General features: G+C 35.3%; 1 protein-coding gene across 7 annotated transcripts in view; it reads right to left on the bottom strand.

Moving 5' to 3' along the window:
- The window catches only part of LUZP2 (leucine zipper protein 2), a 457,863-nt gene that overhangs the window by 16,048 nt on the left and 417,950 nt on the right, over positions 1-23,865 (bottom strand). For 6 of the 7 annotated variants that reach the window (XM_070273451.1, XM_070273452.1, XM_023646186.2 and 3 more), the window contains one exon: positions 9,600-9,683. In XM_070273451.1, the coding sequence (XP_070129552.1) occupies positions 9,600-9,683 (84 nt within the window). Of the gene's footprint in view, positions 1-5,315; positions 5,406-9,599; positions 9,684-23,865 lie in introns of those variants that run through there. The other variant, XM_070273453.1, reaches the window with a different exon arrangement.

The following is a 23,865-nucleotide window of genomic DNA, read 5'->3' as shown; positions in this document are numbered from 1 at the left end:
ATTTATGAAAGTTTAAACGAGAGGCGTAGTTTTGCATAAAGGAATAGAAAGCAATGATTTTTGAGGCCTGCTATGTGCCAATTATACACTAGGTGTTAAGCTGGGCTGTCTGTTTCATTGGCTCTTTTAGCAAACTATATAAGGTAAGAGACATTTATCTCTCTTTATCAGAGGAGGAAAATGAGCCTCAAAGGGATTACATACTCATGGTTACCCATTGGGTAACTGGTTAAAACAGAAATGAAACCAATCAACATTACATTCTGAATTTCCTCTTCAGCCGTCCACCTCAAGCTTTAGTGGACACTCTCCATTTGTCATTGCTGAACTTAGAAGCATCATTTCTAGAATGGAACATACTTTATCAGTCTGGACTTATACACAAAATTATATAAGGGATTTATCTCCCTTATTCTGGATGTAACGTCATAATTTCCTAAAATCAACATTGCAACTTCGGGTAGTTGTTTTGCAAATCTCATCTCAGTTTGACTCAGAGGTCATAATCATTTAAAACTCTTTAACCTGATATAAGATAAATATACAAAAATAATTGCATTTCTATATGTTAGTAATTAACAATCTGGAAATGAACTTAAGAAAATAACGCGAGTCACCATAAGAGCAAAAAGAATAAAATACTTAGGAATAAAGAAAACAAAAGACGGTAAGACTTGTATACTGAACATCTATGAAACACTGCTGAAGGAAATTTTAAAAGATGTACATAACTGGAGAGACAACCCATGTTTATAGATCGGAAGAATCAGTATTATTAAGATGACAATTCTCCCCAAACTGATCCACAGATTCAATGCAATCTTTGTTGAAATTTCAACAGGCTTTTGTATTGTAATTGACAAGAAGACCCTAACATTAACAAGGACATGGAAGGGATTCCGAATAGCCAAAGCAATCTTGAAAAGGAACAACAAACTAAGGGCACTTAAACTTCCCGATTTCAAAACTTACTATAAAATTACAGTAATCAAGACAGTGTGGTACAGGCATAAAGAGAGACATATAGATCAACGAAGCCATTGAAAGTTGAGAAATAAATTCATATTTGTAGACAGTTATTTTTTGATAAAGGTGCCAAAGCAGTTGAAAATGGAAAGAATATTCATTACAGCACATTGTTGTATAGACAGGGGTGACTGAATATCAACATGCAAATAATGAAAATTGAAGCTTATTTCACAATGTGAGAGAAAAGTAACTCAAAATGGATCATAGATTTAAATTTAAGGAATAAAACTATAAACATTTTAAAGGAAAATCTTTATACTCTTGGCTAAAGTAAAGATTTATCAATAAAAGAAAAATGATAAACTGGACTTTATTGAAATTAAAAACTTAAAAAAAAAATAATACCATTCAAGACATCTGGTTCCTGCTCTGACATGTAAACAGCTTGGAAGTTGCCACTTTTCTTCAATCTATCAGAGAATTGCGGTCACCAGAAAAACCGGCACCCCAAAAATTGGAGAGCAGGGAAATACAGAGAATGCAGACAAACTTATGTGAAGTAAATGCAATGGAGCTATTGGGTATATATATATAATACCTTCAACAAATTGCTGGAGGCTGAGTGTGGACTAAGATAAGATATAAAAACTCCTAGAGGTCTAGTCTAATCTAGGTAGGAAGAGATCACATTTTTGTGGATTTTACCTCCAGGAGTCCTGCCAGGTTTTAATGGTGAAGATCAGAGGACAGGGGAACACCCTTGTGCTTACTCAGAGGGAAGGGAAAATAACCATTTTCACACATGCTTAGGAAAAGGGCAACCATTTGAAGAAGGTCAGAGTATTCTCTATAACAAAGACCTACCCAGCAGGGAAAAAATAATTCACCAAAGCCTTATCTGATGCGGGAGAAAGAAAATTACCCAATGCTAGCCCCATCAAGCTTCATAACTCAACCAAAGGAAGAAAAAAACCTGAGAAGCACTGTCACTGTGACGGTCACAGCTAACTAAAAGGCTAAAATCTAATAAAAGGCTTAGGAAACACATCCCCTGCCCCAACACTTTAACTCCACATGAAAAGGACTCCTGTTTAAGAACAGTGATTACAGTTAAAAGAATTGCAAAGTTCAGACTTTATTTAAGAAGATTCTAGGGAAACTCAAAGACAACAGGGTGACAAAATCAAGGACATTAGCAGAAATTAAAGTCTCTGACGTGTATAGATACAACAAACAGTAACCATAGCCTAATTCCATGCCAGATAACATAAAATCTCACACTAAAGTTCAATCTATCTCAGTTGCCATTTTGTTTTTGTCCTTAGTGCCATCCGGTGGATTCTGACTCCTAGCGCCCCTGTGCACAGCAGAGCAGACCCCTGCCCAGTATTTTTGTACCATTTTCTCACCTTCTGGAGCTCTGTCAGACAATGCTCCAATGTCATCCATAGGGTTTTCATGGCCAATTTTTTTGCAAGTGGGTAGTCAGGTTCTTCTTCCTAGTCTGTCTTAGTCTGGAAGCTCCACTAAAACCTGTCCACCCAGGTGACCCTACTGGTATTTGAAATACTGGTGGCATAGCTTTCAGCATCACAGCAACAAGACACCATTGCAAACCTGGAGGTGAGTGTGAAGCCCCTCCCTGGACCGCAGAGACTGAGAAGGACATTAGAAGGGTAAGAAGAGCAGCCACACTCTGACCACATTGCCCCTCCCCCAAGTCAGCACAGTGCCACACCAAGAGGCCCGCCCTGGGACTACAGTTTCTCCAGTGGAGAAAACAGCCCAAGGTGGATATCAGTTCCTCTAGAATTGCAGGATGACTCCTGGGAGGCCCACTCAGCTCTCACCTCAGAGGGATCACTGCTGATCTCTGGGGATCAGGTAGACATGGAGATGTACCAGATGTACCAGCTGGTTACAGTAAACAGCCCTCAGATTTTGGCAGATCATATTCCCACATGTAGTAGAGCCCAAACTTAGATTCCAGTCAGCAGCTCTGCTCATCTGCAACCCAAGTTGTATTTAAAAAGAACATTCCTCAACAAAATAAGACGATATACAACAAGCCTACAGATAACATTATACTCAATCGTGAAAATTTAAAAGCTATTCTTCTAAGATTGAGAACAAAACAAGAGTGCCCACTGTCACCATTCCTATTAAACACATTACTGGAAGTCTTAGCCAGAGCAATCAGGCAAGAAAAAGAAATAAAAACATTCAAATCAGAGAGGAAGAAGAGAAATTATTTCTGTTTGTAGACGATATGCTCTTATATATAGAAATCCTAAAGACACCACCAAAAAATTGTTAGAACAATTTTTAAAACAAATTCAACAAAGTTACAGGATACAAAATCAATGCAAGAAAATCAGTAACAATACAAGGAATTATCTGAAAAAGAGCTAAAGAAAACAATCTCATTTATAATAGCATCAAAAACAATAAAATACTTAGGAACAAATTTAACTCAGGAGGTGACAGATCTGACATGAATAAAATAAATTGAGGAAGACACAGATAAAAGGAAAGATATTTCATTTTCTTGTAATGGAAGAATAAATATTAAAATTTCCATACCATAGATTCAGTGCAAAGCCATCTACAGATTCAATGCAATTCCAATAAAGATTCCAATGGCATTTTTATCAGAAAAAGTAAAAACAATTCTAAAATTTGTATGGAACCACAAAAGACCCCAAATAGCCAAAAGTCATCTTGAGAAACAAGAACAAAGCTGAAGGCATCTCACTTCCTGACTTCAAACTATACTACAATAATGCCACTGGACTCCTCTCTCACATCACTCGCAAAAATTAACTTGAAATGAATTAAAAACTTAAACGTAAGACCTGAAGCCATAAAACTCCCAGAAGAAAACAGGGAAATAACTCCTTGACATTTCTTGGCAATGATTTCATGGATATGACATGAAGAGTACAGGCAACAAAAACAAAAATTAAGAAAATTACATCAAACTAAAAAGCTTCTGCACAGCAAAAGAAACAAAAAATGAAAAGGCAACCTATGGAATGGGAGAAAATATGTTCAAACTACATATCTAATAAGCAGTTAATATCCAGAATATATAAGGAATTCATACAATTCAATAGTAAAAAATAAATAATTCAATTCAAAAATAGGCAAAGGACGCAAATAGACATTTTTCCAAAGAATGTATTCAGATTGCCAACAGGTACATGAAATGGTGCTCAATATCGCTAATCATCAGTGAAATGCAAATTAAAGCCACACAGAGGTATCACTTCATGCCTATTAGAATGCCTATCATCAAAGACACAAGAGATAACAAGTGCTGGTGAGAATGTGGAGAAAAGAGAACCCTTGTACATGTTGGTGGGAATGTAAATTGGTGTAGCCACTATGGAAAACATTATGAAAGTTCCTCATAAAATTGCAAGGAGAACTACTATATGATTGAGTGATTTCACATCTGGGTCTATATACAAAGGAAATGAATTTACTATCTGAAAGAGACATCTGTACTCCCGTGTTCATTGCAGCATTGTTTATGAGATCCAAGGCATGGAAGCAACCCAAGAGTCCATCAACAGATAAATAGACAAAGCAAATGTCATATATATAGGAGTATATATATGAATATTATCCACACATAAAAAAAGAAAGAAATCTTGCCTTTTGCAACAACATGGATGGAACTTGAGGGCATTATGCTAAGTGAAATAGGTCAGACAGAGAGACACAAACAACATATTATCCACTTATTTGTGGAACCTAAAAAACATGAAACTCATAGAAACAGCAGATTGGTGGTTGCCAGGGGTGGGAGGGAATGTGGGAAATGGGTGAAGGTGGTCAAAGGTACAAACTTCCAATTAAGATGAATAAGTTCTGGGGATCTAGTGTAAAGCATGGCAACTATAGTTAACAATATTGTATTGTTTATTTGAAAGTTGCTAAGAGAGTAGAGTTTAAGTATTCTCACCGCACACACAAGAAAATTTAATGATTTTAGATGATGGATGTGTTAACTAAGCTTACTGTGGTAATAATTTCACAATATATACATATATAAAATCATCATGTTGTATGCTCTAAATTACATAGTGTTATATGTGAATTGTATATCAATAAAGCTGGGAAAAAATTAGAAGCATTGTAAAAGCAAGAAAAATACACAACTGAGGAGACGAAAAAAGGCAATAATACTAGTCTCAGAAATGGAAGAGTTTGGGGAAGTATCACACTGGGAATTAAAAAACAAAACAAAACTATGATGAGTATACTAATGGCTCTAAGGGGAAAAGTAAACAGCATGCATGAACAAATGAGTGATATAAGCATAAGTTAGAAAATCTTAGGATCAAATAGAAATGCTAAAAATCAAAAAACACTGTAATGGAAATGAAGACTACCTTTGATGAGCTCACCAGTGTTCTGTCAGTTGCCCACTGAAAAAAATCAGAAAACTTTAAGACATGTTGATAAAAACTTCCCAAACTGAAGTGCAAAGATAAAAGAGTGAATAAATGAACAGAATACACCAGAACTGTGGGACAATTACAAAAGCTGTGACTTACAGTTAATGGGCATACTGGAAGGATAAGAAAGTAACAGAAGAAATATCTGAAATAATAATGATAAGAATTTTCCAAAGGTAATGACAAAAATCCAACCAGACATGCAAGAAGATTAGAGAACAAGCAGAAAATACCCCCAAAATTACATTTAGGCATGTCATATTCAAACTGCAGAAAGAGATCTATCTTGAAAGAATCGAGAGGGAGAAAACTTAACTGTACAGAAAGAAGGACAAGAATTACTCCAGACTTACATTCAGAAAGAATTTAAGCAAGAAAAGAGTGGAGTGAAATATGTAGTGTTGAAAAAAAAATAAAACCCAGAAATTTTATGCAGTGAAATTATCCTTCAAAAGAGAAGAAAAAAATGACCTCAGAAGAACAAAACCTGAAACAATTTGTCACCAGTAGACTTGTCTTTCAAGAAATGTTAAAAGAAGTTCTTCAGACAGATGGAAATGATAGAGGTAAGAAACTCTGATTTACCAAAGGAGAGGAAGAGTGTTGGAGAAAGAATGAATGAAGGTAAAGTAATGTTTTTATTTATCCTATTCTTAATTGATGGAACAGATAACAGTTTGTTCAAAATAACTATAGCAACAATGTATTTGGTAATTATAGCTTATGGTTAAGTGAAATGAATGATAGCAATATTATAAGCAATAGGAGGGAGAAATTGGGAATACTCTGACATAAGATACTTTCATAACTCATCAAACGCTATGCTGTTATGCTCCAAATAACAATGTTTCTTGGTCAATGGTTGACTGCATAAATGACGGTGCTCCCATCAGATTAGCACCATAGAGCCTAGGTGTGTAGTAGGCTATACAATCTAGGTTTGTGTAAGCATACCCTGTGATGTTTGCACAACAACAATATCGCCTAAAGACATGTTACTCTGAGGGTAACCCTGTTGTTAACAGATGCATGACTGTAGCGTTATTTGAAAGTGGACTTAGGTTGTTTTAATGTATATTGCTTATTCTAAGGCAACCTCTAAACATTTTTACAGAAGTGTAATTGATATGCTAAGAGAGGAGAGATATTGGAATCATAAAATTTTCAATTAAAAACAAAGATGATATTAAAAGAGATGATAAAAAAAAAAAGAACAAGTGCAACGAATCCAAAACAGTTGCAAATACAGCAGACAGTAAGCCAACTATATCAATATTCACTTTAAATGTGAAGGGTCCAAATATACCAATAAAAGACAGAGATGGTCATAAAGGATTAAAAAACCCTAACTATATGTTGTCTATAAAAAACCCACTTTAAATATAAAGACACAGATTGGTTAAAAATGAAAGGATAGAGAAAGATATACCATGCTAACATTAATTAAAAGAAAGGTGGGGTAGCCATATTAACTTCAGGCAAAGCCAACCTCAGGGCAAGGGAAGTATCAGGGATAAAGAGCAGCATTTATATAATAATAAAGGGGGCAATTCTCAAAAATACATAGCAATCCTTAACATGTATGCACCTAACCACAGAGCGTCAAAATACATGAGACAAAACTGAAAGAACTGCAAGGAGAAATAGACCAATCCACCATTATTCATGGAGACTTCAACACTCTCTATCAATAATTGATGGATCTGGCAGGCAGAAAATTTGTAAGAATGTAGTTGAGCTGAACAACACCATAAAGCAACTGGATCGAATTGACATTTACAGAATACTTCATCAAACAAGAAAAAAAGGCACATTCTTCTCAAGCTCACATGGACTCTTCACCAAGATAGGCTGCAGTCTGGGCCGTAAAAGACATCAAAACAAATGTAAAGCATGCCATCAGACTATAACGGAACTAAGCTAGAAATCAGTTACAGAAAGACAGCTAGTTGCTATGTGGAACTCCATGTACTATTGCTCAATTATTCTGTAAATTTAAAACTGTACTAAAAAAAAGTCTACTTTTTAAAGTCTATTTATACAAATAAAGTGGTATTTTTTAAAATACGCCATTAACAAAATGAAAAGACAGGAAACGTACTGAGAGAAATATTTTCAAATCATATATCTTGTAAAGGATTTATATCCATAATATATAAGGAATCTTACTACTCAATACTAAGAAGACAACCCAACTGAAACATGGGGAAAATATTTGAACAGACGTTTAACCAAAGAAAGCATATGAATTTGCTAATGAGTATATAAAAATATGTTCAATATTATTAACCATTAGGGAATTTAAAATTAACCCTGCAATGAAATTTGACTTTACGCTCACCAGAATTTGCTTTTTAAGCAAAAATTCAGACAATAACAAGTGGTGGCAAAGATGTGGAGAAACTGGAACTCTCATAACATTGCTGATTAGGATGTAAGACGGTACAGCTACTTTGGAAAACAGTTTGTTTCTTAAAAAGTAATGGAAAAATTTTTGCCATATCCCATTCCACTTCTAGGTATCTACTCAAGAGAATTAAAACATATGTTCACACATAGATGTTTATGTTAATGTTCTTAGCATCATTATTCATAATGGTCAAAAAGTGGGAACGATCTAAAAGTTATCAACTGATGAATGGATAAAGAAAATATGGTATAACCATAGACTAGATCCTATTCAGCTATAAAAAGGAACAAACTATTGATATATGCTACAACATGGATAAATGTTAAAATCACTTTGCTATATGAAAAAGGTGAGATGCAAAATACCACATATTGTAAGACCAGTTTATATAAAATTTCAGAAAAGGCAAATCTACACTGATATAGACTAGGTTAGTGGCTGTCTGGGTTGAGGTTGGGGATAGAGATTAACTGTGAAAAAGCATGTGGGATCTTATCAGGGAGATGGAAAACTTCTAAAACTAGACTGTGGTAATGATTGTGCAACTCAGTAAATTTAAAGAATAATTGAAATATACACTAAAATGTGATTTTTATGGTATGCAAATTATATCTCAAAAAAGTTGTTTACAAAAACTGTCACATCTTTCACAAACCCTTAGTCCAATGTGCATTTTTGTTCATTCTAGTTACTAAGAGCATGCATCTCTTCTGTTCAGAAGTAAGGACAGATAGGTCTCTGACAATGTAAGCAAATGTGCAGAGACCAGAAAACACAGAATAATATGACCAGAGAAAAAGGGGCAGACAGCGGTGGGACCTCTACGTTCTTCAAACTGCAGCAAAACATTCCTTTCTGTGCAAAGCCTTCTTGACTGCTTGCTCCCTTGGAAGTAAATTGCAGAGTATTTTATTTCTACTTCTCATTAACCTTATTATGTTCCAATTGTATGGTTTTCGAGCATATTTAAATATACAAAGATTTGAAGGCAAAATTGTTGAGAAATTCAAGTTTCTAAATTTACTTTGGCAGCCAAGAGAGGAAAAGAGTTTGACTTGGTGAACTTATGTTTCTCTTCTGTCTTATTTTCTTTGCTGTTGCCCGATTTCTTTTTAATCATAAATAGTTTCAGCAGACACTTTTCATTTTGTCAACTAGATTGAAACCTAACTTTGAATCTACTCAACACAGTTGTTGTCATTTTCTGCATCTCAAATCCAGATATGATAGATCTGTAATTGTGCCAAAGTTCCAGATTTAAAATGTCATTACACTTATTATGAGTAAAAACACCACAGGGCACAGTTCCAAATTTCCTATTATCAAGTGAAATAAGAATCTCGCTTCCTCCAATGTAATGTCTTTATGATGCTGGGTTTATTTGCTTTATGGAGAGAATACTATCAGATCACATCCTTTGGGGTTTTATTTGTTTGTTTTGTTTTTAATATTTTAAAAGCTTTCTGTTGTGTGGTTGTGGGATGAGCGCATTGCTGAGTGTGTGGGCGCCTCGTCTTCTCTGACAACTCCAGTTCATAGTACTCCGAAGAGTCTGGTTCCATTTCCTAATGGAACACCTACCTGATTCACATCCAAAGAACATCTGCTTTTTTGAATTTAAAAGTACAATGTTTAGATAGTAGATATTATACATAAATAGAAAGTTTCATGGCGGCATGAACTGGGGTTGTTAAAATGCTTATGTACATGTTTTTATGCTGAATGCTGTTAAAACCATTTTCAGGTAATCTTACATTTTGAGGATCACACTCAGGGCTTCTCAAATTTTCTTCCTTTATCATTTCTACTTCAGTGCTTCCAGGTGTGCTCTCTTGAGGCTGGAGAGAGAGAAAATGAAAAAGAAAGAGAGAAATAGTTTCAATGCATAGATCCATATGACTATTGTAAAATATGATACAATGGTAACATCACGCTCAAAAAGAATCAAATGAAAGTTTGCATGTATCAGAGACCTTGAAAATTGTACCTGAAAAATTCTTAAATTTGAAATTAAAATAATATCTATTTGATTTTGTATTAGTGATGTCCAATGGGATATTTTTCCACTTCAAATATTTATTTCTTGCATAATAAGCTTTTATTTTACAGATCTTGGTTCCTCAAAAAGCAGGGATTCTTTTTTTTTTCTTTATTTTAATTCCCCGTATACCTGGGAAATAGTAAGTGCACAGCTCATGTTTTCAGTAAGAAAGTGGCCTGTAATATCTCACTGTCACTTACATATAGGACTCTATTCATTCCAGTGGTTCACTACCTAATCAAGTGGTGCTTTATACCTCTGGAAACCCTAAATCATTCTGAAATTCATCTCTTTAGGAATACTAAATTAAAAAAGGAGGGGGCAGTTTTCCAGGTTCTGCCAGGGAAGGGTATGCCATAACTGATAATGTCAACATCTCTATAGGCTGGGCTCAGCATATCCGCTCAAACGTGTGCCTCGTGGGCAGAGCTGATTTGCATATGCTGTCACGCCCATCAGTCTGTGAGGGTGCTGTTGCAGGATGGATAAAAACTAAACTCAGTGAACACCAACTTGCTTCGATCTGAAACTTTGATCTCAGTGGATCACGGGGGAGGAAGAAAAGAGGATTCTGACCACTAGGGACATCGGAAGAGAAAGACTAAGACATGGTCTGGTTTGAGAGCAAAGACCCACGCAGGTTTTCTCTCTGCTGCCTTCTACAACACTGACCTGGTTTTCCACAGGCAGTTACCTTCCTTAGCAGGAGAACATTATAACAAAAATAATACTTCCACAAAAATAAAAACCAAAGATACTTAATAAAACTAGTAGAATATTAATTGTAAAAAAATATTTTAAAGCTAGTAGCATATTAGAAAAACAATAGAAATAAAGCACCTTAGTTGACTAAAATAGTTCCTATATTGTCACCCAAATGCACATGATGTATAACAATACACAAACAAAATGAACAAAATTCCTCTTTCTTTATCCTTAAAGTTTAACTTAGTTGTGTGAGATCCAAGAGGCACGAAGTGTCTTCTCCTCTCTTGCTTCTTTTTCTCCCATCCTGCCTTGTTTAAGACCCCTATCTTCTGATTTCCCCTCTGTGTCTTCCCCAGAAATAAGGAAGAAAATAAACAGGAAAATAAAATGACTTTGAGTAAGACAGTGGTCTGTATTACAGGTTGTTGGTAGATATAACGATGAGAAAGTTACTGTTTTTGTCTTTATAGGGTTTACACAATCTGATTGCTATTCACATAAATAGCTCGATATAAAATAAATTAATAAAAGGGGACACAAGCAGAGTTGTACATATTTTGAAAGAACTGAAGTCAAATCCATTTGAGAGACTAAGAAAAGGCATGATGGAAAGAGTAATTTTAAAACGGGCCTCTGAATGATGAAGGCAAGACTGAGGGAGGACATTCCAGGTGAAGGAAACAATACAAGCAAAGACGTGTAGGAAGAAGAGTCGGTTGTTGGCCTCCTGGCTTAGCGGGTACCAGTAGAGAAATCATGAGGAAAATGCTGCAAAGTAGGGAAGAGATCCCAAAATTGAGTGACAAAGTTTGCACTTAATTTAGTAGCCAAATGGGAGTCCATACGATATTTTAACGAAGGCATACGACATGGCTAGAGCCCTGTCAGCGTGACGTAGCAGCAGTGTACAGGCAAAAATTGGAACAGAAGAGAATTCGGGTGGAGAAACCAAGAAAGGAACAATAAACATGACCAAGTAGATGGTGACAGAAGCTGCAATGAAGCATGAATTCGGGCAATGGAAAAGACATGGGGCAGTGACCGTATGTTGAGAGCAAAGATTAGAACCTACAACATTGAAAAATTCTACAGAAATGGAGAAATCTGGAGAAAAGGGAGGTCTGCAGCAAGGAGGTTGATTTTTGTATTGTTAACAGAAAGCTTAAAGCACTTGGACTTTTAAATAGACAGGCACTATTGTATAGCAGTGTTAAAAAATATATTAACATGAATCAAAAAAGCCATTTAATCTAGCTAAAATCTACTGGACATTCACCACTTATCTTCCCATAACCTACAAATTACAGATAGTCTGAGGAAATAGGTTAAAAAGAACAGAGGGAACAAATAAACAACAATGGTGAAAGAGAGTTTCCCCTGGTATTCACAGCAAGAACCACAACTGCAAAACATAAAGAATAGAGTAAATCACCTTAATAGGCAAGCAGAAATTTTAGTGTCTTTTGTTTCTGTTGCACAATCAAATCACTGAATATAAAGTCCCAATATATTCTGGTAAATTTCATTTAATGTGTAGCAGCATCAATTACGATTAGAGAAATCTTTCCAAAATGTAGCAATTTGAATTACTTCCAGCAATATAACTCAACAAACATTTCTTGTGCAACCACTCAGTAACAGTAGAGTGTTTAGAATTGAGATGAAAGATTATAATAGTTCTTGATTTCAAACAGCCCCCGTGTACTCAGAACAATTCATCATTTCTGTTACCTTCCTACTGGGTCCTGATTTCATTACAAGGGTTACCTCTCTCTCATGGTATGGCATATCCCAAGTATTGTCTTATGCATCAAATTCCCAGACCCATCTAATATATTGGCACATGATCCAAGTTAGGTCACCGGAATCGCCATTCTTGGAAATTAACATTGACTAGATTAAGAATATACCACAAATAGTTAGGTATATTAATTCCAGCAGGGTGTCTTGTTTTTACAATTAAGACCTTTCTTATGCTTCATACTCGTCTTCTGAAGCGGCCTTTGTTTCTACCCATTCCTACACTGGTTATTTCTGTCTTCTCCCAGATACTATAAGCTCCCGATGTTCTACCAATAAAGCCCTTCATTTAATTTGGTAAGGGTCAGTGTTGGCTGCATGTAATCCCAGAGACCTGGATGATACAGGGAGTCAAACCACTAAAATAAAACTGACAGCCCAACATAAGGGCTGAGATAGAAGTTTACCACGGAAACCAACAGGAAGATAACCTAACCCAGCTAAGGAAGCTCAAAAGAACAATATCAGGCTCACCAATGATGGAGGCTACGTTTAGGGTAGGTATTCAATATCTTCCTACCAAAAATATAAATATGTAGCATATTGACAAATTCTAATGTTTGCTTAATTATATTTTCTCATGCAAAGATTGTGCACTTATGAAAATGCTCCCAGATTTTGGTGGTGAGGCTGAGGCAAGGAATATATCCAGAATAAAAGGTTTTATCTATTTGTCTGTTTGTCTGTCTATCTATCTATCATCTATCTATGTATCTATCTACTTATTTTTGTGGGCCATTGCAACTTTGGCCAGAGGATAAAAGAGGCTTCCTTAACTATGAAGTTCACAAAGAGCAGGAGGGAAAGAATGACAGAGGGACTTTCCTCCTCCACAAGTTTGGCAAAGGCTCCCCCTGTGATCATGCATTAAACTAATGGGACGCCTGTTTTGCCAACTTTTCTGTATCAATACTGAAGTTATCTCAATTTTGCTTCAGGAAAAAAATTATATACATACTAATTGCTTTTAATAACTGGAGGAAATTATCCATCACTTCACCAGTGTCAGCAATAAAGCATGAAAAATTGCTACTTTAAATGAAAAATTTGGTATTTAATAGAAGAACTGATGCATTGAAACATAATACATGTGATCGTTATACAGGCCTTTGCTGTCAGCGAGATGGCTCCTTCTGGAAAGAAGCCTTATTGAGTCTGATGAATTAACACAGGATGGGGACTGACTTTGGTGAAAGGTAATGTAATTTGGAGTTAAAGAAATGTGGAATTTTATTCTGGATTAGCACACAAATAAATTTGGGCCTTAGACAATTTATATAACTTTGGAGGGCCTCTGCTTCCTGCTGTTCTGCTAAATCAGGTCAAGAACACCTAAATTGCAGTATGTTTTTTTGTTCTTGCAATTTTTTAATTTATTTTTTTAATTTTATTTCTTTGGACAAGTTTTAGGTTCACAAAAAATTTGAGAGGGAGGTATAGAGATTTTCCACGTGGCCCCAGCTCCCACACATGCATAGGTTCCCCCATTACCAACATTCACTCACCAGAATGGTACAAATGTTATTAAGGATGAGCCTACATCAACACATCCTAATGCCCCAATGTCCACAGTTTAAATTAGGGTTCATTCTTGCTGCTGTACAATTTAAGGGTTTGGACAAATGTATAATAACATACTTCCATCATTATATTATCATGCAGAGTAGTTTCACTGCCTTAAAAATCCTCCAAGCTCTGCATACTCATCCCTACCCTCCTCACCCCTGGCAACCACTGGTCATCTAATTTTATCCACAGTTTTCCTTTTCCAGAATGTTCTGTAGTCTGAATCATGCAGTATATAGCCATTTCAGACTGACTTCTTTCACTTAGTACAATGCTTTTCAAGTCCCTTCATGTCTTTTCAGGGCTTGATAGTTCATTTCCTTTTACTGCTGATTAATATTCCACTATTTGGATATACCACTGTCTAGGACCAGATGGCTTCACCGGTGAATTCTACCAAACATTTAAGGAAGAATTAATACCAATCCTTCTGCAACTCTTCCAAAAATGTAGAAGAGGAGGGAACATTTCCAAACTCAGTTTAAGAGGCCAGCATTACCCTGATATCAAAACCAGACAAGGACATCACACAAAAAACAAATTACAGGTCAATATCCTTGATCAACATAGATACAAGAATTCTCAACAAAATATTAGCAAACTGAATTAAACAAGACATGAAAAGTTTCATCTGCCATGATCAAGTAGAATTTATTCAAGGGATGCAAGGATGGTTCAACATCTGCAAATCAGTAAATGTGATATACCACATTAAAAGAGTGAAGGATAAAAATCATATGCTCATCTCAATAGATTCAGAAAAAGCATTTGACAGAATTCAACATCTAATTTATGATAAAAACTCTCCACAAAGTGGGTATAGAGGGAACATACCTCAACATAATAAAGGCCATATATGACAAGCCTGCAGCTAACATCAAACCCAATGGTGAAGAGCTGCAAGCTTTTCCTTTAAAATCAAGAACAAGACAAGGATGTTCACTCTTGCCACTTTTATTCAACATAGTATTGTAAGTCTTAGATAGGGAAATTAGGCAAGGAAAAAAAAAGTTTCCAAAATGGGAAGGGAGAAGTAAAACTGTCACTATTTGCAGATGACATGGTATTATGTAGAAAAAAACCCTAAAGACTCCACAAAAAAACTGTTAGAACTAATGAACAAATTCAGTAAAGTTTCAGGATGCAAAAACAATATACAAAAATCTGTTGCATTTCTAAACACTAACAATGAATAATCAGAAAGAGAAATTTTTAAAAATTCCTACTTACAATTGCATCAAAACGAATAAAATTCCTAGGGATAAATTTAAACGAAGGAGGTGAAAATCCTGTATACTGAAAACTATATAAGACATTAATGTAAGAAATTGCAGAAGACACAAATAAATGAAAAGATATTCCATGCTTATGGATTGGAGGAATTAATATTGTTAAAATGTCCGTACTACTCAAAGCAATCTACACATTAAATGCACATTCTATCAAAATTCTAATGGCATTTTCACAAAAACAGAACAAATAATCCTAAAACTTGTGTAGAACCACAGAAGACCGTGAATACCCAAAGCAATCTTGAGAAGGCATGATGATTTGAAGTGAGGCATGATTTCAGTGAAGCTCCCATGATTTGAAACTATATTACAAAACTGTAATAATCAAAACAGTACGGCATTAGTACAAAAACAGACACATAGATCAATGGAAGAAATAGAGAGCACGGAAATGAACCCACATATATATGGTCAATTAATTTACAACAAAGGTGCCAAGAATATACAATTGGGAAAGGACAGTCTCTTCAATAAGTGTTGGGAAAACTAGACATCCACATGCAAAAGAATGAAATTGGACCACTATCTTACACCATACACAAAAATTAACTCAAAATGGATTAAAGACTTGAATGTAAGACCTGAGAATATAAGACTCCTAGAAGAAAACATAGCAGGTAAGCTCCTGGATGTCAGTCTTGGTAATAATTTTTTGTCTGACACCAAAAGAAAAAACAACAAAAGCAAAAATAAATAAGTGGGACTACATCAAATTAAAAAGCTTCTGTGCATCAAAGGAAACCATCAACAAAATGACAAGGTAACATACTGAATGGGAGAAAATATTTATAAATCATGTATCTGATAAGGAGCTAATATCCAAAATATATAAAGAACTCATACAACTCAATAGCAAATAAAACAAACAATTTGATTTAAAAAATGAGCAGAAGATCTGAACAGAAATTTTCCTAAAGAAGACATACAGATGACCAATCGGTACATGAAAAGATGTTCAACATCATTATTCATCAGGGAGATGCAAATCAAAACCATAATGAGATATCATCTCACACCTGTTAGAATGACTATTATCAAAAAGACAAAAAAGAACAAGTGTTGGTGAAAATGTGGAGAAAAGAAGACCCTTCTGCACTGTTGGTAGGAATGTAAACTGGTGCAGCCACAATGGAAAACAGTTTGGAGGGTCCTCAAAAACTTAAAAATAGAATTACCACATGATCCAGCATTCCACTTCTGGGAATCCATCTGAAGAAAATGGAAACTAACTTGAAAAGATATATGCAACCACACGTTCATTGCAGCATAGCAAAGATACGGAAACAAGTGTCCAACGATTGATGAATGGATAAAGAAAATATGGTACATATATAAAATGGAATATTATTCAGCCATAAAAAAGAATGAAATTTTACCATTTGTGACAATCTGGACGGGCCTTGAGTGTATTATGCTAGGTGAATTAAATCTGACAGAGGAAGACAAATGCTGTGTGATATTACTTATATAGAGAATACCAAAAAACAAAAACAAAAAACTGAGCTCATAGACACAGAGAACAGACTGGCGGTTGCCAGTGGCAGGGGGTGGGGGTCAAAATCAGTGAAGGGGGTCAAAAGGTACAAACTTGTAGTTATAAAATAAAGTCTTGGAGATGTAACGTACAGCATGGTGACTATAGTTACTAATATGGTATTGCATCTTTGAAAGTTGCTAAGAGAGTAGATCTTAAAAGTCCTCATTACAAGAAAAAAAAATTTGTATCTGTGTATGGTGATGGATGTCAACTAAAAATTGTGGTGATCATTTTGCAATATACACAAACATCGAATCATTATGTTGTACACCTGAAACTAATATAATGTTATATGTCAGTTATACCTCAATAAAAAAAAATAAACATTTGGAAAATGAAAAGGTGAATGAGTACAAGAAGCAATGCAAATGGTGGCATACCATTGGAATGATATATCTTTTCTTTTCTTTCTTTTTTTTTTGTGAGGAAGATTCACCCTGAGCTAACATCATTGCTAATCCTCATGTTTTTTTGTTTGAGGAAAATCAGCCCTGAGCTAACATCTGCGCCAATCCTCCTCCACTTTGTATATGGGATGCCTCCACAGCATGGTTGATGAGTAGAGTAAGTCCGCACCCAGGATCTGAACATGCGAAACTTGGGCCACCAAACTGGAGTGCAGGGAACTTTAACCACTCAGCCACGGGGCCGGCCCGCGATTTATTTTATAATCATAAACTTTGATGTTTGTAATGTTTTGAATTACGGATTGAAAATAGCTTTTCTGTGAAAACAAAAAAGAAAATCAGATTAAATACTACAGTAGGCTATACAATGTACAATGGTGGCCTCCCCAAAATACACGGAATGTCCTATGCCAAAAGAGTGAATATTTTCATATATGGCAACGGATGTGATGAAATTAAGGAGCTTGAGTAGAGGAAATTACTCTGTCAGCTCGAGCTGCCATAACAAAACACCTTTCACTGGGTGTCTTAAACAACAGAAAAGTTATCTTCTTACAGTTGCTGAGGCTGAAAATTCCTGGATCAAGGCCCAGCAGGGTTTGTGTTTCGGTGAAGGCTCCTCCTGAGCTGGAGATGTCACTTCTCAGTGTGCTCTCACACGGCAGAGAGCACGCGAGTTATCTGCTGTCTCTTCTTATAAGGCCAGTAATTCCATCAGGTTAGGGTCCCACTTTAGTTAACCTTAATTACTTCCTTAAAGGCCCCTTCTCCAAACACAGTCACATTTGGGGTTGAGGCCTCAACATATGAATTTCAGGTGGACACAATTCAGTCTATCGCACCCTGGATTATATTGGGGGGCCCTAAGTGCCATCATGAATATCCCTATATGATTGAGGCAGAGGGAGGTTTCACACAGACGCACAGAAGAGAAGACAAGTGAAGACAGATACAGGATGCGAGTGACGTGGCCACAAGCCCAGGGATCTCCACACAGACAACACAAGCTAGAAGAGAAACAGATTTTTCCCCAAAGCCCCCGGAGAGGGTGTGGTCCTGCCAGATTTCAGACTTTGAGCCTCAAGATCCGTCAGATAATAAATGTCTGTTATTTTAAGCCATCATGTTTTGGGTAATTTGTTTCAGTAACCACAAGAAAAAAGCATAGCTACTCCTTCCAGTAATTTAGAGATGTGCTAGAGACTCATCTTCCTAGCACTTGAATATGTTCCATGATCCTATTCAGGCAAAGTGTTATATATATTTATATAATATATATAAATAAATATAAATTACTTAATATATTTCAGCTGATCGGTAAGCACTTTAAATGCAACATTGGATTTAATTGTCTTAAAACAGAATGAGATGGATTTCATTTCTAACCCAGATTGAGTAACAATGATCACATTTAATCTCCCACCTGAAGCAATGAAAAATATTGGAAAAAAAGAGGAAATAATGTTCTTAAGGAAACCGACAACACTGAGGCACAGTGATTCCTTAGAGACAGGACACAAATGAGGTGCACAGAGCCTGTATTACTGTCAACTAGAGACCAGCAGGAGGGCAGTGAAGATGTGGAACAATGGGAAATGGGCATCAAAGACCAATTTTGGTAGAGATGAATTCTGCCAAAGCACACACACACCACGGACTCTCCAAAGAACAAACCATGCATCGTATCTCCATTATAATGAAGACCATGAAGACGAATGAAGTGACTGAACCTGTTTTTTTGTCTAGTTGACTTAATTTAGTTCCCAAGAGTCCTGGCGAAAATCACAATCTTTTTAAAGGCAAGGACCATGCCTTTTTTATCTCTATAACTCTCCACAACTAGAATCAAGCCTGTCAAAAGGGAGATGTTCGATATTATTTAAAAGAAAAGAAATATCACAAAATTCTTCAGATGATAGCTCACTTGAACTCTGTGAGACAGCTATTATTAGCCCAATCTTTTGTGCAAAGAAACAGACTCTGAGAGGTCCACTGAGTCACCAAAATCAAATAGCTTTTGGATGAGAAAGCTAACGATTTAATCCAAGTTGTCAGATTCCAATTACTTTGTTCTTCCAATTTCTATCTTAATACCTCTTTACTAGATGTGATAATGGTTGACAGTATTCATCACCATTTACTATAGTCTCTCTCTTCATCCTTAAATTATGTAATGATTTCCTCCAAGGGCCTAGTTTCTGTATTATGCTACTGGTAAAAAGAAAGAGGAGCAGAGAAAAATAAAGAGGACCAAAGAAACAGAGAATATTCTGCCTGTAGAGTCTAGTTTGCTAAAATATGTTTTAACTACATTAAGGCTTGCTTTGTGGCCAGGTAAGTAATTGCTTTAAGAAAATTGAAAAAAAAATGGATGTAAAAATTACGCTGTATTTGCAGAATACAAATGCCCATATGTGGGTTTATTAAATTAAATTTGCCAGATATATTATTTGATTGTTCTACATCTTCACTGATTTGGTCTACTAAGAGTCTTTGATGGTTTTACATATTTATAGGTTGTTGACAGATGAAGTCATAAGGAGGCGTATGGCTGTTGTCCTCCCATAATCTTCCCAGAATCAATCCTTCTTTAATTTTAATTCAGGTATATAAAGTGTGACAAACAGAGTGACTGGAAAAAATGGTCTGTGGTGATAACTAAAAACAATTTTGGGGGAAGACGGCCCAGAGTGTTAAAAAAAATATTCAAAGGACAATGCTTCTCCTTTCTCTACCTCCCTCTCTATCCTCAGTGTAAGATAATACACCACAATCAAAAAGAAATATCATTAGTTAATATTCAGTTTTCAAGCTGAGTTAATTCCCTTCTAGTTCTGTGTCCCTAATTCTACTAAAGTCCTTCTGTTATGCTCCAGCAGAAAACACAAGCACCATTTATTTGTCCTTGGTTACCTCTGTATTTCCCACTCTTACTCTGTCCTGAATAACAGCTTTAACTTAAAAGCCCAAAGGTTCCTGGTATTCTGTTTCTCTCCAAATCTTCAGTCTCAGATTGTTTGCCAAAGTAAGATGATCGCTGAGAGTGAAAACAAACCTTCTTGTGGGATTCTGTAAAATAGAGTTACTTCTAGATAAGAGCTAACAAATCATTCCAAATCAAACTAAATAGCTGACTGGATTCTTAACAAAAACAAATCTTGGATTTTTTTCAAACCTCCCTTTGGTCTAATGTGAGCAGAAATTGTCTTTGATAAATAGTATAAATAAGCGCTACCCAGATTATCAAAAATGATTCTGTTAGCTAGGACCCTATTGCAGCAAACCTCAGGGAATTCATTGTTTTCTGAATGAGTCGCACACTATCCTCTCTCTGTGCTTTTGCTCAATTTGCTCCTTCTATCTCAATTTGCACTTTTCCCTGACTGTAATCGGGAATCCTACCAGTGCCAGCGGGCCCAGCTCAATCACTCCTTCCTTCACAAATACTTCCCCAAGAGGGAAGCAAGTGTGACAGCGTCCCTGTGACTGTAAGGGAGTGAAGAAAGATGTGACAAGATTTAATAACATTTCCAGGAGAGGAGGTATTAGAGTTTATGCCAATTTTATGATATATCTTCAGGTCAAAAAAAAAATGGTAAAATATGAAGAAAAAGATGTATTAGAATACCCATTTTTTTCAGAAAAGAACATTGAAAGTCAGCGGTTAAATCATTTGTCCAAAGTCATAATGTTACTAAATTTGGTGCAATACTAGCGTATTAGTCTCTTATTGATGCTGAACAAATTACAACACACTTAGTGACATACAACACCACAAACTTGCTATCTTAAAGTTCTATTGGTCACATGTCTGTCGTGCTCCCAGTGGATTAAAATCAAGGTTTCGGCAGGACTGTGCTCCTGTCTGGAGGCTCTTGAGAGGAATACAACCCCTTGCCTTTTTCAGCTGCTGGAGCCCACTCACATCCTTCAGCCGTGGTTCCATAGTCTTCAAACTCGGCAACATTGTATCTCTCTGTGCCTTCCATAGTCACAACCCCCTCTTTCTGCTCTTCTGACCTGCTTTTAAAATTGTATTTAATTTGGGCCCATCCAGATAATCCAAAGAAATCTCCCCACTTTAAAGTCAGCTGATGGGCAACTTTTACCTCGATCTGCAAACTTAATTCCCTTCTGCCATGTAACCTAACAAAACCCACAATACATTTCTAAACTTAAAAATATATTTATAAATAACTCAGACACCTAAGAGGAAATCATATGCATATAAGAAATTCTTAAATTGGATTTCTAATAAAAAAGCTATATTTTTGTTTGGATGTAACTAAAGTAACTCTATGTAGGAAAATGTATAATTGGAAAATACTTACATGAAAAAAGAGAAAAGGCTAAAAACTTAAGTTTACAAGTAACCCAAATGAAGGAGAAAAATACTGATAATAAAGAGAAAAAGAACAATTGTGGAAGTAGAAAACACAGCCAGAATAGAAAGGATAAAAAGAAAAAAAGATGATTCTTTAAAAATATTCATGATAACTTTCAAGGAATATTGATAGGTACAAATAAACTATGCAGAATAAGAAAGTTAGTGTAACTATACGTATGGTAGAATTTTAAAAGATACAGAGACAACACTACAAACACTTTAAAGTCAATCTATTTTAAACTACATAGAAAATTGTCAAATTTCTAGAAAAACATAACTTTTCAAAACTTACTGAAGGAAAAATGGAGAAACTGGATATTATCTAGCAGAACACTGGATTTCAAGTTACTAGAGAAACATGCTCTATTTAGTAGACATTGAGAAAAATCAGTGATCCACATTAACACATTTTCATTGGCATGTCTAAATTACACTATATTCTAACACAATTCTACATGGATTCAGTAATATAGTGAAAATAATCTGTAAAATATTTGGAAGAAATACAGGAGAACAGTTTTATGACGTCAGGGAAGGGAATTTTTTTAATAAAAAAAGCCATAAGCACTACTCATAAAATAAGTTAATAGATTAACTTTATTACATGAAGATTCAGTCCTTTTTATCAAAAGACACCAAAAAAATAGTGAAAAGAAAAAAACACACCACACACAAATTAGGAAAAGTTATTTGCAAATCGAAGACTGGTATCCAAAATATACAAAGGATCCTTATAAGTCAGTAAGAAATCAACAAAATTTAAGTAAGGAAAAAGCAAAGAGATATCATGTCTCATAATGGGAAAAAAACTTTTGTATTAAATTAGGAAAAGATGGCTCTACCTCATTAGTAATCAAGGAAATGCAAATTAGGACCCAACTGAGCTACCATTATATTAGATCAGCAAAATCTGGGGCTTAAAATACCAAGTTTGGTGAGAATGGGGAGTGGATGCCTAATAACGCATCCTCAATATTTGTAGGAAATAAGTTTTAAACATTCGTTTTTGGAAAACAATGATTCAATATCCTCTAATGGTGATAAGCACATGATCTTTGGTCCTCCACCTCTCCTTCTAGTTATATACTCGAGGCTGTCTTACATGTGTCTGCACCCAGGGATATGAAAGAGAATGTTCATAACTGCTTTGTTTATAAAAGCAAAAACTGAATTAACCCGAATGTCCCTCGATAGCAGAAGAAACAAATAAATTGTAGCCGTATCTCTTACACCAATTTAGTAGGGATAATTCATTGAATTATAACTGCAAGCAACATGGACACATCCTAGAAAGAAACATTGAATGAAAAAAGTTACAGAAATTTAGAGAAGGATAATATTCTTTTTATAATATTCAAAAACAATCAAAACTAGCTATACTCCATTAAAACAAATGTGTATGGGGTGAAATACATGCACCCTCACAGAGAGAGTTTGGGAATAATTAACAGGCAATTTAAGATAGGAATTGTGTATGGACCCACAGCTAATGTCAGTAATATTGACAATGCTCCAATCATGTTTTATGTTGGTTGATGGGCTTATGTGCGTTTGTTTTATAATTATGTGCACAACTTAATTAAATGTTAATTAAATAATTAAATGTTATATCAGTTACAAAATATGCCTACTGACATGGAACTTGTTCATACTTTGTGAAAATAAAATGGTTCATAAAATAATACGCATAACTTCAGCCTGCTCTGTGAAAATGTATAAAAATGTGTATGTGCAAAGCAAAGTTTAAGAAAGAAAATATGTTAGTTATTTTTTTGGTATTATGGGATTATTTTATGTTGTTTTTAAGGGTTTTTTTTGCTACTTCCTGTTTATTACTTCCCTGAAATAGCGTATACTATTTCTAAAATAAGAAAAAAAGAATAAAAACGATAAAACATTGTATGTAAGAGCAAGATTAACTCTAGTCAACAGAATTTTAAGTGATATGATGGAGGAATTGAAGCTAGAACCCTGACTCGAGGACTGTCTTATAGAATTAGATTTTGACACGAGGAAAAGAGGAATTTGGGAAGAGGAATCAGATTTCAGAAAAGGTAAAATGAAAAGAGTTCTAGAACAGAATGACATCTGTGGGAATTAAAAATAGTACATGAACATGCTCCGAGGAGAAAGATTCAATAACGCAAAAGTATGTCATCTTAAATCGTTGATGGATTTGACTTCCAGATTGAGAAGTGCAGACTTTATTCTCTGGGTAATGGAGAACTTATATGGCATCTAAACAATAACTCTTAACATCTTGACAGCCTTAGACATAATTA

The sequence above is a fragment of the Equus caballus genome, chromosome 7 (assembly GCF_041296265.1).
Source record: "Equus caballus isolate H_3958 breed thoroughbred chromosome 7, TB-T2T, whole genome shotgun sequence".
In the NCBI taxonomy this organism is placed as follows: domain Eukaryota; kingdom Metazoa; phylum Chordata; class Mammalia; order Perissodactyla; family Equidae; genus Equus; species Equus caballus.
The sequence above is the reverse complement of the archived record's forward strand: the minus strand, read 5'-3'. Positions and strand labels throughout refer to the sequence as shown.